The sequence below is a fragment of the Acanthaster planci genome, linkage group LG08 (assembly GCF_054643075.1).
Source record: "Acanthaster planci isolate LZ-2023a linkage group LG08, COTS_SCS, whole genome shotgun sequence".
NCBI classification, from domain to species: domain Eukaryota; kingdom Metazoa; phylum Echinodermata; class Asteroidea; order Valvatida; family Acanthasteridae; genus Acanthaster; species Acanthaster planci.
The window spans coordinates 1827926-1847114 of NC_141784.1; the positions used below are offsets into that span (position 1 = coordinate 1827926).

The following is a 19189-nucleotide window of genomic DNA, read 5'->3' on the forward strand; positions in this document are numbered from 1 at the left end:
ACAACACAGTAGGGTTGTATTTTCGTATCTCATATACCACATTATCTGTCATTAGCTTCCACGGAGAGTCGTAATTATTGAATCTTATTACGGACTAAGTTGCGGTCTGTTGATGATGCACTCGCATTGCACGCGGACTACACCGCCTGACGCGTGCCCCCGTGTAACTGAGTTTGCGATCCGTTAAGGAAATTCCCCCGATCTTACATTCATCAGGTCTGTGATGAGGTCTTCAAAATTGTCAGGCTTCATTTCCAATGCATGATGCTTGGGGAAACATTGCATTTTGCAGAAAATCATGTTGTAATTTTTTTTTTTTTTCCTTTCCGAAAGCCCACAGCCATAACGGAATAAATTGAGACAAACACGGTCACAATCAATCTTAGGATGGGATGCAACCTGTAAGCCTCCGGAATTGAACACATCAAACGGCCGTCTTTACAGTAGACTTGAATCTGCCATCCGAATGTCGCAGTTGATGAACGGAGCCTAGGGGAACCACAGCGGCAAATGAAGCCATAAATAGGAACCTCTTACGCAGTATAAGTGACGCCTTTGGAGTATTGTGGCATGCTGGTTGAGCTTTGGGCGGCAGATCTAACACCTGTTTCAGGCGCACGTTCAGCGGCCCGGCCAAGATTTAGTTCTACGTTTATTTGCTAATCATCACCCTACGTCAAATTTATGGTGTCGTTTAACAGTATAGATGGTTTGGTTTGTTTGGACATTCATACCACACAACACTTTCTTTTGTTTCATGCAGTTGTCTCACTAAGACCTAAGATAATTACGCATTGATTTATGAGAAACGCCGTTGGAGATTGGGCGTGCATTACTAACTGCTGTAACCAGATCATCGCTTAAGTGAGCGCTGATATCATCTTGCTCGTTAACTGGTATGCAGTTAAATGGCAGTTAGATGACGAACGACACGAACAGTCTTAATTAGGACATGGCACAAAAGTTACACTTAATTTGAGGCTTTGACCACAGGCAAAACATTCCATCTTCAGAGTAGAATCGCCATTTCCAATCAGACTCTCCCTTCCTTATACATATATATGGGAAAGAAAAGCTATTAAGCCGTCGACGGGTACAGGAATGCATGTCGGATCTATGCGCACGTTCGGAGATGGCTTTCGTGAGGTACGATGATGCATGTATTTTATTTCAGCCAGTTACACCAATTTTCATTCCACATTTGACTGACTCGACTGTGGCCCTTCTTTACAACGAGACGCCGTTAATTTATGGGGCTTTCAAAACCGGCAATGTCAGATGAAATTGCACAGAAACTTCAACTCGATCGATATCATACGGGGCACATTCGCAATCAATATGTGGTTGGTGCGCGCGTGACCGTAACAGCCATAAAGATCAGCAACCGGAGAGCTGTTTGAATAACGGCAGTGTTTTAGCTCGTGAAAATCTCATAAACAGAAATGGTAAATGCCTCTTCAATCATGAATGCGTTCAATGATTGTCACTCCACGGGCTAGCCGTGTAAACATGTTTGTAGGGCTTGAGCTGTGGTATAGCTGCATATAGGATTGGATTTGGATCGAGATTCGAAATTTAGGCAGATGTTGAAAACAAGTCAGTGTGTTCATGTTGAGGGTGCGAGAAAATGGCTCGAATCGCATCGAATGAAATGACCTTGTTTCCAAAAATAAATGGAAACGAAGATCGCAGAAGATGGAAAATATTCTTCAGTTACATTGTAAACACTGGAAATACTTTGTAAATTTAAAACTTTCGTTTGACATGTAAGCCATCAAAGTAGAACATTTTTTTGCAGGTCACAAAGCACCGTGATGGAAGTATTGTCTGTCTGTGAAAGCACTGATAACGAGTGCCATTGTTTGCAAACATAAGATTCCACTTGCAAAATAAATCCAATGAATCCAAATCCACTGACAGCGTTTAAAACGACCTTTGCAATAAGTTGCTAGTATGATATTTAGATGCTCCCACTGAGCCCTTCTTTTAATTGTATTTTTTTTCAGATTCAAACAAAGAAACGCCGGAGGTTTCAGCCCCTACGAAGGTGAGTCATGTTCATTTCATGCAAAAGATGTTACATGCTTATTTGAGTTGACAGTGGTTTTTTTTAAATTAATGTTGCAGTGTAAGAGTTAAATGCCTTTGTTTCACTTTGTTTTAGAAGAAAGGAACTTCCCTTGAACTGATCCAAGTCAGTCGATTTGTAACAAGGTGTTGAGTTTTGAGTTAACTTTGTTTAGTAGCGCAGCCATTTTCGACTAGTCCGGCATCCTGTTAAGTTGGGCAGCATGTTGTCCAGATTCCTCATTTTGCAAGCCTTTTTCAGTATTAAAATGTATTGAACATAGAATTTTCATTGATGTGGTAAATCCACAGAAGTTGGACAGAACAAGAAAGAATTAACTCCGTCACGCATCATCAAATTTAAATGAAATCTTCAGTTTTGAAAAGATAACACTAACCTAAACTAAACTAAACTAAATTAAACACAATAATTTCAGCCGTATCTTTTGGACATGTCGTGAGGGTCACCCTGGTCTTGGCATGCACATGTAGGCAAATGAGGATTTTCATTATGATGTTTCGGATACGTTAAACTTTTTACCCTTTACAAAACCCTTGTTTACTTTTCCTAACTCCAAAAATCCCAATCTAAAACTTAAATCAAACCTCTAAAACTCCAACCTTACCGTTCGGAAACGCTGCTGAAATGTTGATTTCGCCTTTTTAATTGAATAAAACTATTTACAACGAATCCTCGATTCGAAACAAACGCATGTAGTGAAAGTGCAAACAATCTAACACTGTGGCTCTCCTCGACCCTTTTGCGAGACAATAACTTTCATTGCATGCAGCACACCGCTATGCCCTTTTAACACCCTCAATTGACTGTGCACATAGAGATCCATGATTCCACAGATTGAGTTCCGGATTTGAGTATTTTTGGTTTACTACTTGTATGAGTTTTAAGCAAAACAAAGCAAGCCATAACCAAAGTAACATGATGCATTGAAGTAACTGTCAGTAGTCCCAGCATTTAAACAATTTTTCGTCTCTGGATTTATGATCAAGTTTTCATTTGATTTATCCTTCAACCGCATTGTGGCTGCCCACACGTCTGGGATTTATCATAATAATATTTTAAGAGACAAGGTCATTTGGGACCAAACCACGCTTGCGAGCTGGCATATGGCCCTAAGGCAGACCAATTAGGCGCGCGCATTGCTATTCCCGAATGACCCCTGACGCTCTTCATATTCAGCAATCGCTACTGGAGTCTCGAACTGGTTCATTAATATACATCTTGCTAAGGTGTAGTTTTGTCCAAGGAGTAAAACCTTTAAGACTTGGACATTGTGTGGAGTTCTTTTCAAATACAGCTCTTGTAAATGCATCTCTGAGTCCCATTTATCCTAATGTTGAGTTTTCATTTTGCATTTCTAAGGCCATCTTGGTGCCAGTGTGGTTTTATGCTGATGCAGATTTCCAGCTCCATGAGCAAAACTATAATAAGATGGAAAGCTTGCGGTAAGCACCATGCAATATCTCTTTTTGAGTCTGTATGGTTCTGATAAGAACCGGAGAGGCAGACTCAAAAAGAGATATTGCATGGTGCTTACCGCAAGCTTTCCATCTTAGTCGTCTGTCACCATGAATAGCTTGAAATCCCAAAACTATAATGTTATTCCAGGAAGAAACTTCAATGTTACAACTATTTCAGTGGCAAGATTGACAAGCAATTCACTTCCAGTATAGGTGTGCACTAACCTTAAATGGATGTCAAACAGCATTCATACTCTTAAGAGGAAAGTAAAGTTGCTCAGAGTATGTTCCAAAGCAAATATAATGTCTTGGGTCCTTCAAATTTCATGAACAGGCCAACTTCACGATTGAGTGCATTCAAGCAAGCGAGCTAATGGACGTCATACTTTATTATTTAAAGAAGGAAAAATGAGTGTGTACGTCTGTCACATGCTGTTCTCTCTCGAGTGTGACTCGTAAAAAGCTCCCCCATTAATTTTTGGACAGCACAGAGGCATATTGATAGATTTAATTCCCTCTGTCTACACGGTTTGCTTTTTTAAGGGAGTGACAACCATCACCCGCTTTCGCTTTGCGTTCACTTTGGGCTCTTTGGGCACTTAGGGTGACAAATTTGCAACACTGGTAACCTTGAAATGAGTACAATAAATGCAGAAACTGGGATCAAAATATACACCAACTTGCTTTCAGGCACCGTCGCATTTTCTATGCGGTGGTACCTTGAAGAGTCCATCATTGTATCGGAACCATCATGCGACCCTTTCCCGCCCCCATGCTTTGATCGCGTTACAAAATAGTCAGCGTGGGCGTAGAGCTCCGGATTGTTCCCGGAGAAAACAGCATGTATTATACACAAACAAAATCATCTCTGCGTTTTCATTTACATCCCGTGTTTTGGGTATTGATGTTCAATTGGAAAAGGGTTAGTAATTAGCTTTTTCCTGGCGTGGATCTGGCCCGAGCAACTTCATTAAATCATCCCAGGCCTTCTGGCTGAAGTGCGGGAGTTCATCACCTTAGAACTGTAAGGACTGAAATGCAAAGTAGGAGACGCAAAAATACGCCTACGATCTTGGCAAGATATTCCTTGATGCATGTCTTGGGGGATTCTATCGCCTTAAGCCACGCCAGGCATTGGTGTCTAGCAAAGACCTCAACTTCTTTTTTTTTTCTTGTCTTTTAATTTTCACGTGCGTGAAATCATTTGAACCTCTAAGCGATATTGATCAAAAACAGGTGTTTTTGTCAAAGGTACTATACCCCCTTGTCTTTACTATTGATCTCTCGCAAGATTTCGATATCTTTGGTGGCAGATTTGCCCTAGCTGTTACTGACGTCACATAGGATGGCACATGTTCCCATGGCAACCAGTATTCCTTGCGGTTTTCATTAATTTGTATAGCGGGTTATGCGCCAATGGCGCATCATACCTTAACGCATCTGGAATGTGTTGCTGTAGCAGACAGCTTGCTGGAATGCCTCGGACAATGTGGTCTTTTTTCCCTAACTTCGCCAATCATGTGTGAAATCGGGTTATGTTGCGCTTCCTTTCAGGCGGAGAAACAGAAAGATCGGTCGTCGACTGCATCATATAATAAATTGCTTTCAGCAATTTTCGAAAACTTTTCTTATAGCGTAAAGCAGCAAAATAATAAGAGTTTCTGCGATTCATTTATCGTCAACTGGAAGCAGCTTTGTTTTTTCCGATAAAGTTGAGGAAAAAATGGCAGCATGTCTTATGAAGATTTGCAAACGGGTTTGCCGTTATGTTTTGGTTAGTTTTGCTTTACTTAGTACTCTGCAGTTAATTTATTGTGCCAAATAAAATGATTCGTCATTTTCTGGCCCAAAAGTAACGAAGTATGAGAAGGTACGCTGTGCGTCGAATAACGTATCTAAAATTACCTCTATGTTTGAAGCTTTATCCTAAATCGCTGTCAGAAAAACCGTTAAATCACTGCCAAACCTTGGAGAAAACGTCTAATTTGTTGACGCAGAAAATTATCGATTGCAACGGCACCAACTTAAATCATTAGAAGTGCCAAAGAACTTTAATAGCTACACTGTGTACAGAATCAAAACAGTTTATTTAATTCCCCCCACACACACACAAGCACCACAGTCACATTGCTTAGGTTTGTGCGTCAGTAAAACTCCCCAGAGCATCGTTCAGTTGCGGCATGTGGCTCAAAGAATCGTCCATGATGACCCCCTTCAATCGCCAAATTTCGGCTTGCGGCTTAATAGAGCTCTCCTCACAGACCCCAGGAGTTAAATGCCAGAAAATCGAATTTCATCTAAGACGGCGTCCCACAGGACGAAAAATGCAATTAAACTCTACCTATGATGTCGTCAATGACTGCGCCTCTAACCTCTTTCCCTACTTTAGCCTCCCCCCACCCGTGGTTAAACTTAATTTTAATGTTGCGCCATTCGCTAACCACAAGTACCTGCGATGGCATTACAGGGTCTATTACTTCCCCTTTATGTACAGGGACTTAAGCATGGATTGGCCATTCATGATGATAAAATAGTAAACTATACTGATGAGTTTGAAATATAACAATTCATTTTTTTTCTTTTTTGTTCTCCATTTTGTCGAGCACGAATTTGCGGTTGCGACGGGCAGATGGACCGTAATGTGCGCACGCAGCATCAAATTAGATCAGCAGGATAAATGAGGCGCAGCGCCTCCAGTTCCCGATTGCAAATGCATGTATTACCTTCACATTATGGTCTTACGCCGTTGGTTGCATACGGGCCTTTTCTTCACTGGGATAAAACCCTTTATGTCAATATAATTTCCCTTGCCGTGGACAAATCCATTTGGGGAACTAAGCCTGAATTGAGTGAACTTTGCAAATCAGCCTGCGTCAGGCATCCATATGGAAAAATACGCGTTGACTCCAATGAAGCCAATACGCGCAATGGGTTTTCCTTTTTGGTTCTTAATTAAAATGTTTCCGTATTAGGATTTTCATCGGGGAAATTATTATTTCATTAACTGCACCGAAGCCTTCGTTGTGGGTTCATCAGAGACTACGTCATTAGCGTTTCCAACTTTGTTTTTTCAAAGTCACCTTTTTAAAGGTCTTGACTGCATTAACGCCTATATAAAGGCCCAAGTGGTACATGTACACCGAGCAGGAGACTATATACTTTATCACAGAGGAGCTAGCACAACCATTTCAACTGAAGCGGACACAGTTTGTTCCCATTCATTTCGCTTTATCTCTGGAGTTATATCCCAAGCTTCCTCGGTTAAAAATTCACCACATTGCGGGCCATATGCACGCGCGCTTGGGCTTGGACAGCAAAGAGCATGGGAATGAACACGCACTGTGATCGATATCGCACTGACGTCTGTCAGGGCCGTCTCAGTAATGTAATGTTTGTGGGGGGGGCGGTTGACAAATGGAATGGCCTTTTCTCTTTAAGATGATTGCTTCCAGACAACAATAAAAGGAAAAATGAGGTATAGTTTGCGTCAGGGTTGACTGCATCTTTGAGAAAGACTACTTTATGTATTTGGAGACAGCGTGTTGAATTTTGTGTTACTGAATTTATCAACGGGGCGTCTGTCTTCGATCGATGATGTGAGATGTCGAAAGCCACAGTATGCATGCGAGGTTACTGGTTGGTGGGCAACTGCTTTGGAAAACAGTAATTGTATCTCACTGGGAGTCGTGGGCCGTCGCAGTCTGTGCACAAGTGCCCCATCTACGGAAGAGAAAAGCGAGTGCTCCATCTACGGAAGAGAAAATCGAGTGCCCCATCTACGGAAAAGAAAAGCGAGTGCCCCGTCTACTGAAGAGAAAAGCGAAACTCAGTCGACCGTCTAAACTAAACACGCCGCACCCTTTTGGAGACTTACCTAGACTGGTCACTGCCTAACAATCCCCGAAGTCTTTACGTCTGTTATCAAAAATGATTTATTACTTAGTTTTTTTTATCACGTGTTTGTCGATTCCAGTGACGTTTGTACATTTTGGGCCCGCAGTTTCATTGGTGAAAACCTGACAAAATCTCGTTTTAAAAACTTTTACAAAATCTTTTTGGCTGAAAAAGTTTAAAATAACAAGAATTTGGCACAGCACTTACGACGAAAAACTTTCAGATTTTAAAGAAGTATAGTGTTTACTCCAATTGTTACATGTGAAAGCTGCATTATATTATAAAGTATACTTTCAACCATGTCTTATCCTTTTGAAATCAAGCACCTATCATGCCAACTCAGCATCATTTATTGAAGCAATGCAGAAGGTTCCCTGAATTCGTTTGGCTATGGAAACAATCGATACTCGCAATTTACCTGTGCAAGTGAGAGCAGGGAATCATCGTTACCCACGCCGAATACGTACGTGTCTTGGCACCAAGGCCAGTGGTATACCGTGTCGTGCATCGAACAAACGAGACACGCAGCCTCTGTGTCCGTAATTGAGGTCGGCAATTCAAGGTGGACTCTGGGAGAAGTCGATGATTGAATCAGTGACACAGACGTGAAGACACGAGATTGGGTCTCGAGCGGCCGCTGCAAGGTGGGGGGGGGGGGAGAGTGGTAAAATTGCAAGTTTTGTAAACCGAAGCCAGTGTCGTGCGTTGCTACAAAGAGTCCTGGATTCGGTTAGCATTTCACAATTTTATATTCGTCGCTCGATTTAATCTGATAACGTCTCTTGCAAAACGTGGGGAATTCAATCCGCCACCAATGTAATGTGACAACATGTACGTTCATATGCAGGCATGTACAAACAAGATATCCCAATGGTGAAAGGGTATATTACACCGTTGATGCCAGCACGTTTCAATGACAGAATTGACACGAAGGGATTTTAGTTTCTATGCTATTTTTTTTTCAAATTACTTCAAGACTCCTTTTTATCATCGCATTAATTTCATTTAACAAAAGAACTTACAAGTTTCCCGTCATCATCTACACTTTCCAAATTTCTCAACATTAGTCACGCTTTTGTTTAAATTTAAACCTTCGGTGGTGCAGTTCTTGTTGGCTTGCTTTCCCGAAGTAAATGCGATGCGTGCAGTCCGCACCGCATAATGCAATGATCTCTGACGAGTGGGCGTGTGGAATATTCACAACTGCCGCCCCAGGGTGTGGCGTGGGCGCCACGATGCGATGATGACGGGCATGGCACGCCACAGACAGGGGTGGGTGGGTGGACACCGCTTTCATTTCACGAACAGCGCATTACAGACGCCCCCAGCTGGGTAACTGCAAAGCCTATCAGCGCGGCCTCCCTACTTGGAACAAATTTAGATCTCGAGTTTTCATGTATTTAAAAAATATAGGTTGTTTTTGTACCGATTCTATGTCATTGTACCGCCCTTAACAAAACAGAGCTTTTTATTTTTTCTCTTTTACAAGGGATCATGAGTGCCCAATGTATGGGATAGAAACACCAGGAATTTGTACAGAAGCGAACAGAGGCAGATTCGTCTCCCTGTAAGGTGTAGAAACAACAGTTAGAAACTTTATTTTCGGATGTTTGCTGGCTGCATCAAACATACCACTTCCACCTGATCGGCCCACTGTTCTTTGCGTCACGTTTTAATAAGCTCATGTGCACATTCTCAAAAGGATGTATAAACTGCGAGTAACGGACTGGTCACGTGGGACTGGTACGTTTGCCGCCACAAAGTGTCTCAAAATCTCCGACTGCGGAGCACTGCTCTTTTTGTTCAACCCCGGTGTTCTTTTCATTTCCACGCTTCTTATTTGCAGTGTTTCATTGTGGCTGATGTACTCTTGTATTTGAACAGTCGCAGTGCGTGCGCTGATTATATTGGCAAAATCGGCTTCAGAAAATCTCAACGTTCTTGTTGGCATGGCGCGCACAGAACGATGGGTGCTTCGAATGTCAGTTCTAGGTGATGGATTAGGTCAGAGGACACGACAGTTTTAATTTGGCAACTGTGTCGTACTGTGCGCTGGGTCTGTGAGACGATCAACAGTGTCAACACATCGCTGTTCTTGAACCACTAGAGTGCTGTCTCGCTAGCTCATGTCACTTGTCTGTCGATTTGAAGTGTGTATGAACAGGCACATAAGGGCATTGTCATCATAAGATCCCTGGGCTCTGTTTCTCGTCAAGATACCGGCGATTCCTGAATCAAAACATGTTGAAGAGACAACTCCTCATTAATCACGTTTCATTATGCGGTGTGTGATTTCTCCCGATCTGCAACGAAGGCGACGCGATCTGAATTAATACCAGACATCGCGTAGGTGTGCATCAGGTTTAGACAGGAAACCTCTTTCATCTAAAATGTCATATTTGCGAACCCTTCCAGGTTCGTTCAGTTTCTAGTAAAAAAAACAGTTTGTTTTGAGATGATTTCCATTTTAATATCCAATTTCACTTCTGTTTTGAAGGGGCCCGATATGAATGCTTGAGAGTCAAAGACTCCTACCTCTCTTTCAACAAGATACAACACTATAGCTTCTGCCTTAATTTCCACAATCCATCTGAACCGTTCATCCCTCATAGCACTCCTGTTATTGCCGCCCACGGAACTCTGTCAAAAGGGATGCGGTTTCAGCAGGGCTTGCTCCCTACGTTAACGATGCAGGGGGGAGATGGACAATGAATTTAACGTCTCTTGTCGGCCGTCTGACCCACGATCTAGGTGATGTTTAATGCCATTTTCCCGGAAAATGTCAACGCCACAATCAAGGTTTATAATATGTGACCGGATCTCACAAAGTGCGTTTTTTTTGTTTTGTTTTTTATTTTTTGTAATTTGTTTTAGGTATCATCAGAAAGGCTCTAATAAACCGTTTGTTTTGATATGTCTTTCTCAGTTTGGTACTATTACTTTTTTGCGAGTTAAATGTGAATAAAATCTGGTACATTGAGTTCTATCACATAAACGTAACAATTTGTAGTTCTCAGGCTAAAGACGCTGCTGTTATACCTCCTGCTTGAGAGCAAGCTTTTGCACAGCGGCCACCATCTTTGGAATGGACTGGTTCCTTTGTGCCCTTATCCACTGAGGACAGTGTATTGTTGCAAGGCGTCTCTTATGTACCATAACTAAGTAAAAGGTTGCCCCCAAAAATAAGGTATAGCAGCAGTGTTTTTAGTATGGAGAATTCGAATAATGTACACGTAAATTTAAAGAACTCAGTGTGTGAGATTTAATTCAAGTGTGACTCGCAAAAAGGCTAATTGCAACTAATTATGTTGTCGTTCTAGGTTGGTTTGCATTATTCTAAGCTTAAAAATTGTGTGTATACCTATGTATAATAACACCTGTTGTGACCAGTAAGTATTATGATACACAGCTTAAGTATAAAGGTTGACTTGGAGAGTACAGTTTTGGAATTGCAACTAGAGTTATCCTTTTCATCAAATAAAAAACATAAAAGCGTTCAAATTAAAATGCACTAGTGCTGAAGAGTGATGCTCGGAATGCTCACTTGAGCTCACCACTATTTCTGTTTCCCATTTTGTTAAACGGAATGGACTTTTTTGAGCTGAAAAACCTTGAGAGAGACTGGATACTCTTTGTCTCCCTTCCTTTCCTGCAGCATCCTTGATTCTTGGAATGATGAAATTTCAATGTCGAAAGCCCTTGAAGGAATTTCCCCGCATTGTCATAACCTGTTATACTAGTGGTATACCCAGCAAGAAATGAGACCAAGGGGTACCCCCCCCATGCCCAATCCCGTACACATTCCAGACTATTGTTACTTAACACGCACCCCCCCCGAGATGTCTGAAAGGAATTCCCCAGATTCCTGCGAGACAATGACCAACACAAAGCAGGGGGGGGGTTTCTCCGTCTCATACCTTGCTGCAGATGACTAGTGGACCCAGTGGGCACCGTTCGTCACTGAAGCAGGTGGCAGCATGGCAAATGGTGCAATACGAAACAAAAGTCAATGCAATTCTGCAGTGGGGTGATGAAGAAAAACATCAGTGAAATCTCGTGTCACTTTCACGCCAATTTTTCCCTGTTCAAAAATATAGGAGGTGACTTAATATACTTCTTGAAGTTTTTTATTTTATTTTACGAGGAAATATATTCTACATTGGTAGGGCTACTTGACAGGATTTCTACTTTGTACATGTCAGCTTTTTTAAACACCGAGAATGAGATTTGCTTGAAAGTCTCGATTTACAGCTTTAATATTAATGGGGTGGATTGCACTCATGAAGATGAGTTTCATTGTCGCTTATATTCAAGTCTCTTGTGATCACATGGCTGTTAGGCAGTGGTGTGGATTACAAGTGGAAGTAACACGATGCGTCTGCAGAATGAGTAGGAGCAGTCCTACTCATTTTAACAAAGGCTGAAAATTCTTCCAGTTTTTCAAAGAGAACAAGGAAATTTCCGCGATTGTATTTTTTAATTATCTCTTCCCTGTGGTCATTTCTCTACACAGATTTCCAAAAAGGCGAAATTATCCACATTCATGAATCTCAACGTCGATGACCCTATCGATGTAGTTTATTTTGTGCCCTGAGTTATATGACAAAGAGAGCAACACGAAGACCCAACAACTGCCATGGAATAATATGAATTATTGCCGGCAAGAATATGGGACGGAGGGGTACCCCTACGTGTCCAACCGTATACACACTCTAGACTATTGTTACCTAACACACAGCCCCTAGATGTGTGAAAAGAATTCCTGAGATTCTGGTCAACCAATGATGAGCACGAGGTGGGGAGCTCTCCCGTCTGATATCTCACTTCAAATGGAACAGTAAAGAGGACAATCAGTCTCCAATAAGCCTTTTGCGAGTCAAATTTGAATAAATCTGGTACGCTGAGTTCTTTAAATTCACGGGAACGTAACAATATTGAATTCTCCATACTAAAGACACTGTTGTTATACCTCGTGATTTGGGCAAGCTTTTGCTTAGTTACATAAAGACGCCTTGCGTCTCAAAATACACTGTTCTCAAACTGGATAAGAAGGGCACAAAGGGAAACCAGTCCATTCCAGAGATGGTAGTCGCTATGCAAAAGCTTGCCCCGATTCATGGGGCATAGCAACAGTGTCTTTACTTTGAGGAATTCAAATATTGTTCCGTTTATGTGCAATCCGATAACTCTGTGTACCAGATTTTATTCCAATGTAACTCGCAAAGGCTTAATGGGTTAGCATCCAACGATTTTGAGTACAAAACAATCCAAGCAAGAGGAGAGCAACGGGGCATTCATGACTGCAGACAAACTACAATTTCGTGTGTTTTGTTGATTTGCAGGCAACAGATACGGTAGAAGCGGAAGCAGAACCGAAAGAAGGCAAGAATGAGAAAGAGGAATCCCCCGAAGAAACAAAAGGTACAATTCTAACATCGGTGTAAAAGTGTTATATATAGTAACAAGAAGCCGATCACGTGTGACGATTTCGTGTCGTCGTTAGTAAGCGTTTCAGTAAGAGTAGCCTCATAAGATCTAAATGGAAGCAAAAAGTGTATACACGTTAAAAGGAAACAATGCTCTCCCACCTGCAGGCATTGGAATTTATTTATGTCCATTCCCTGCTGTTCTTAGCTATAGCACATTTTAAGAGGTAATTGCACCTTTAACATCAATTACCGACAAACTGAGTCTGTTTATGAGGCGATTCTTTTGCGTTTGTCAAAAAACCATGCTCCAGAACGGTTCAACATTCTCAACGACCCCTTGTTTAAAAATAACTGTTTATTTTATAGTAATTGTTGGATTTTTTTTTATTTGGGCAGATGATGCTGAAGCAAAGGAGAAGACAGAGGTTGTAGAAGGCTCAGGTCTTGACACGGATGAGAAGGATGAAACAGTCCAGCCGAACGAGGAAGTGACAAACTTCAAGGAGATCGAGACAGATGAAAACAGTCACATCACCCATGGCAATAACGAGCTGTCTTACCCAGGTGTGTATAAAGAGTAATTGCGTGACATAAGTTGGAATTGAAAGAGAAGTGCAAACGAATGGGGTACGTTTTGGTTCACGCACTGGTTCTCGCGCTAATGCCTTTGCCCAAATCGTTTCACTAGCCGGGTTTTAATGAAAGAAAAAATTAGCTTGGTGGTCTTATCATGTGCTGCGCAGCTTGGGGGAAATACATCCCAAACACAACTTCCATGAAAAATAACTAAAAAAATAATAAATTAAAAAAAATTTTATTAAAAATATAGAAAAGTTACGGGTGTTATGAATTGGAGATTACGGTTACAGTTGATTTATTTAAATGTATTTAAATTTGCAGTTAATGAGAACTTTCAAAAGTTCCTTCTTTTGTTATTGAGTCAGTAATAAACCGTTCTTGGTTTCATGCCCGTCCATCAGACCATTCCTATTCTTTTTTTAAAGCAGGTATGATGACTGAATAATTTCATGGGAAATCGAATCCTATTTCGGAAATTAACTTCAAGGGGTATTATGGATTCTCTGAAACTAACCATGCCATGTGAATTCATTTTACTTGTTTTGTGTTATCCTTTCAGTACAGGAAACACAAAGATATAATGTCATAATGTAAAGAAAGATAAACAAATGAGAAGGACAGGGGAGGTGGCGAGAGGGTAGACTATTCTATGTAGTTTGTTGCTGCTGGTCACACCTCTGTTGGTGGCAGAAGTGGGATGCGCGTGACAGTCCTCTCAATTACTGATTAATTGTTGGTCAGGTTCCTTTGGGAATGACTTCGATGACTATCGTCTCAGCGAGGAGGACGCTATGGAGCTTTTGCGGGAACTCGCCGACCCGACTCAGGTGGCGCTCTTCATCATGCAGACTGATGATGTCACTGGCTTCCTGAGATCAGTACAAATGCTGCAAGATCAGGGATTCGTAAGTAAAGCCAGAGCTTTTTCTTCATTTCGTTGGTTTCCGAACTGGCTAGGTGGATCTTTGATAAAAAATGATAGATTATAAAAAAAACAACTTTAACTTTCCTAGTAAACGCGATTGGAATCGTTTAAAATGAGGTGCTAAGGATAAGTGTGAGTATGGGGTGTTGTAACGATCGCTTAAATAAAAAATGATTTTTGCTTTAGGCAAGATTTAACTTTTTAATCAATACAACAGTAAGCTGAAACTGCTGAAAGGTTATATCTGATAAATGAATGATTTCTAATCTTTCAGATCAGCGATGAGTACGCCTTCCTCCTCAAGGAGGCAGTATCTCAGGAATTGGAGCAGCTTCTTATGATGCAAGATGGGGAGATGTATGGAGATCCTCTTGGACTTCAGAATGTTGAGCAAACGGAAAATGATTACGTGAGTACATGCGCACACACAGAGTTAATGATGACGTCATAGAGACAGCGACCCCTGTCTTCATTTGTTGTTTTTCCGAGCCAACAAGTTGTTGATCAATCATACCCCATCATATTTCGACTGCAAACGCATACACGAAAATTTGACGACATGTTTTAGGTCATCACTGACATGTTCTGTGTAGTTTTTTTCTTACAATCACATGTATTTCACATTGGGTTTACAGTAGCCGATTTTTTTTCAATGATTACAAAATCTGCAGTGATTACGTGGAGTTGTGAGGGATTTCAAGAGACCAAGGAACTATTACGTACAAATAATTTCCGATATATCTGTTGTTCGCATTGCTTTGCTGTATTGTTTATTTGCTGTGCCGCAGGTTGTTATGTTCTTGGAAATTCAGTACAGTTTACGTGAAAGTGAAAACTTCTTTGTTATAACTGATATCGCTTTGCTGGCGTACAACGAATCGCGACCAGGCTTACTGCACTGATTTCATTTGTAAATGAATCACGAACTTAAATATTCCAAGTTGTCAAGTGTGTTGCTGTTGATTTGCTTGATATGTTCAGTTAATCAGTTTTTAGAAAAATGGAATGGGCGTTTTTTTCCGCCTTGTTTAATAACTATGATTTCATAGCATCTGCTGGAGATGAACCCCCCACAAAGTTGCTGGACTCTAACTTGTTCGAGTTTCCTGTTTTTCATGTTATCACTTCTAAAGTTGACCAACTTTTTTCAATGCGTTGATTCGTCTTTTGGTATATTTAAACCTTTTCGAATTGAGACTTAATATATTTTGCTTCTCTTTAATTCGACTTTCGGCAAATTTTTTGTATTGTTGTTTTATAGAAATACCGAAACCATTCATATCCACTGAACATTGAAATACTACACTTTCTGTTCTCATTTTATTTAGACTTTAATCCTAAATCTATCTTTTATCTTCACAGATTAGGTTTAATGAGGGGGTTGAATGATCGTTTGAAATTTCCTTTTTTTTTTCTTTCACTTATTTCTAATTCCTTTCCAGGTTGATGAGATGCTGAACAGACCCGTCCCCTACTTCCCCGAAGATTACTTTGACAACACTCTTCCATATCAGCAGGATGATTTCTACCCTGAAATTGAAAATTATGATCTTTTCCGACAGCCATACTCTGAAGGTACATGACCAGTGCAATGTTAATCCAAGAGAAACGGTTCTTTAACTTATTTATTTCATAACGTGGTTTATTTTTCAAAACAGTGAAAAGATCTATACACATGTACCTATATAATTGCGAAACGAATAACGGTATACCGTTATTCTGCTCTTCAGTCATTAAAACTAATATGCATAAAAAAGAGAAGATGTTTGACAAAACAAGCAGAGACTGACGAATCGTTAAAGGTCGATTAATTAGACCAAAGCAAGAAGAATATTTAGCCATAATCAATCAAAATGCTGCAGAAAACATTTCGTCATTCACGGCATGAACAGACTCTCTGTGAATTGTTAAATGAACTGACTCTGTGAATGGTTAAGCACCTGCAGTGTGTAGGTCGCCGTAAAGTGATGAATTCCCAATCATAATATTCAGCAAAACGTTCATGTGATTGAGAGAATGTCAACAACTGATTGCCAGTTTGATCGCTGTTAATTTGTAACCAGTCGACGATAATGGCCGTGGACATTTCAAAGAATAGATTTTACAGAATCTTTTTGTAAGGTTTGCATAAAATTAAAGTGAATCACAACGAAGTTGACTGTAAGTCACCACATGTTCTAGGTGGGAGTCGAACAGCGGTTACCAGATATGGTCTTTGCATTATTGCGTGACCAGTTCACTCGCCGATCGTTTTCTTTGGCCAACTTTGGAAAACATGACTTTTTACCAATAACTTCAGTTCTGGATTTTTGTTCCTTGCTTTAGAGACAATGGCGCTTGCCCAAATCGCCAACATTATTGCTGACCAAATTGAGAGTGGCGAAATGTCAACAGCGAAAGGCGAGAGAATAATTGGTGAGTTAAAAAGGGTGGACACTGTGTGATAGGACAAATCTCACATGAGATTAGCTGTCGTCAGTTGGTATATCCATAAGAATATTTCATTGACGATTAGAAGGTATTATTATTTTTCATCTTGTCTGCATCTTGTCTGCATTTTTGGCTGAAAGGGTTGTATTGAGATTGCCCAAACTGTGTGCAGATTGTCAGGAAAATGATTTGGTTCTTACCTTTTCAGACATACTTTCGCAACTTCTCCCTGAGGGCTTCTGGCAAGACGACGACATCACGGACGAGATGATGGCGGACCTGGGGGAGGCGTTCGCCAACCTGTACCCAGAGATCCCGGTGGGAGAGCAGTACCAGACCTTCCAGACAGAGGACGACGAGCCCCTACCGGGAGGAGAGAGACACACCGAGGAAGAGGTGATGGTGGACGAGGAGGGACATCCGGTGGCGGAGGTGGTCAAGGTGCAGGAGGAGCAGGAGCTAGGGACGGACGGAGAAGAGGCGGACGAGGAGGAGGGAAATCCAGACGAGGAGCTGGAGAAGGAACTACTGGGGATGGAACCTGAAACATCTGAAGAGGTCGAAAAGGCGCTCCAAGGTCAGTCCTGTTCTGTGATTCGAACACATCTTCAACGAGAAGCGTAGTGGAAAAAAGCCCACAACATTACGAAAATCCTCTCAGTTGCCATTTCACAGAGTATCAGTCGTGACGAATTTTGTTTTAAGGCTGACCATTGAAATCCTGTTATATTGGACACCCATAAATCTTGTCAACATGATTACATAATTCGTGCCTATTTTTTCAATAAAAATGAAAATTTAATTCATGAGGTGACGCAAGATGTATATAGTAAGCTGAAACAAGACTGATAAAACCTGAAACAACAGCGTGTTGTGTGAACAGGTTCTTTTTGGTAACAACGCTTCCCTCGTAGTTTCCTTACCCTATGTGGAATTATGGATCATTGTGCAGTGGTCCCTATTTGTCGCAACTACGAAAAAATAAAACGACATTTCAAAGGAGTTTTTCTCTTGACGTGTTCCGAACAGATGTGGAGAAGCTCATGACGACTGATGAAGAGACAAAGGGCAAAGAGGAGGAGGAAACGGATGAAGAGATTGGTGACTCAGGCTGGAAAGATCTTGTATTGCTGTTGGACGAAGGTTGGTGGCACACTTCAGGAAAGTCAGTAGGTCTACCAGCAGGCCACATTTTTTACTAAGGCATATCCCACACTGATCTTTCATTTGCTGTGTCACAAGTGCAGTTTTTGCCAACTTGGTACAACCATAGCTGGCTGTGAGTGCAAGACCAACAGAATATTTTACAAAGTTTAAACACATCTTGTGCAAATTTTAAAACATGAAATAATAGATCTATTAAAGACTATATGCTTCCGATTAGGAAAGCTGCTCTGGCAAGTTGAAGGCCGGTTCATATATTTGAATTTTATATTCATAAACAAAGTCAATTGACGTCAGTAACGTTTGCAGAGAAATTTTATTAATGAGTTGAAATGTATTCAACTTCTGCGAATAACCACCGCGCGAATAATTGATCTGAAATTAGGAATTTGTGTTCGTGCTCGCTTTTGCGCCTAGCCTTCAGGTGAGAACTGCTGCCAAAAAGGGCATACGATATGACTGCCCACTGCTTCTACTAAACGAGGCTTTTAAAGTAAAATGCAATGTTCCAAGGCTGCTGGTAATACGTTGTAATATGTGCATGAAAGAAGGGGTAGTGGGGTCGTGGGCAATTACAAAGTTTAAAAAGGAGTTTGCTCGAGTTGGCCTGCGTAGTGTTATGGATTATAAGAATACAAGTGATGCTGATGTCCGTAAACCGAATCCTAAAGGATACTCTCAGAATGTTTCCTGCTGGAATTATCAATTTTGAAAGGTTATTGAATTAAACTGCCCAAATTTGTTGCCTTGAATTTTTGTTTTATTCTGTTGAAAACACACGCTCAATTCAACGATATATCGATTTGAACCGAGCTAATTAGGGTGGCACCTATATTACATAATATTATAATACCTTACAGGCATTTTGCCTTAAAAAAACTTATTTATCAACAGCAGTGGGTTGTCAGGTGTAATTGGTTCAGGTAGATTGAACTTTTCTCCTTCATGCATGAGACAAAGTTAAACAGTTTTTAATTGATTTCGCGCGACAGCAATCATCGTGATGCAGCTTATTGTTTAAATGAGTATACGAATTGACGACAAAAAATAACTTGATTTCGCTCAAACTACAAATTTGTCACTTTGTTAAAACGGCTACAAAATTACGCTTTCTCTTTGACTGCTTGGAATTAGAGAAAGCGTAATTTTCCGAGTCTTCCGTGTGGAAGAGGTTAGAAATCTGGAAAATATGCCACGGTCTTCGATACGCAGGAAATCCTTT

General features: G+C 40.9%; 1 protein-coding gene across 1 annotated transcript in view; it reads left to right on the forward strand.

Moving 5' to 3' along the window:
* The window catches only part of LOC110976057 (uncharacterized), a 35874-nt gene that overhangs the window by 13737 nt on the left and 2948 nt on the right, over positions 1–19189 (forward strand). The window contains exons 2-10 of the mRNA XM_087139891.1: positions 2007–2047; positions 12783–12861; positions 13266–13433; positions 14190–14353; positions 14648–14782; positions 15816–15948; positions 16699–16788; positions 17012–17380; positions 17833–17946. Coding sequence (XP_086996017.1) covers positions 2007–2047; positions 12783–12861; positions 13266–13433; positions 14190–14353; positions 14648–14782; positions 15816–15948; positions 16699–16788; positions 17012–17380; positions 17833–17946 — 1293 coding nt within the window. The remainder of the gene's footprint in view (positions 1–2006; positions 2048–12782; positions 12862–13265; positions 13434–14189; positions 14354–14647; positions 14783–15815; positions 15949–16698; positions 16789–17011; positions 17381–17832; positions 17947–19189) is intronic.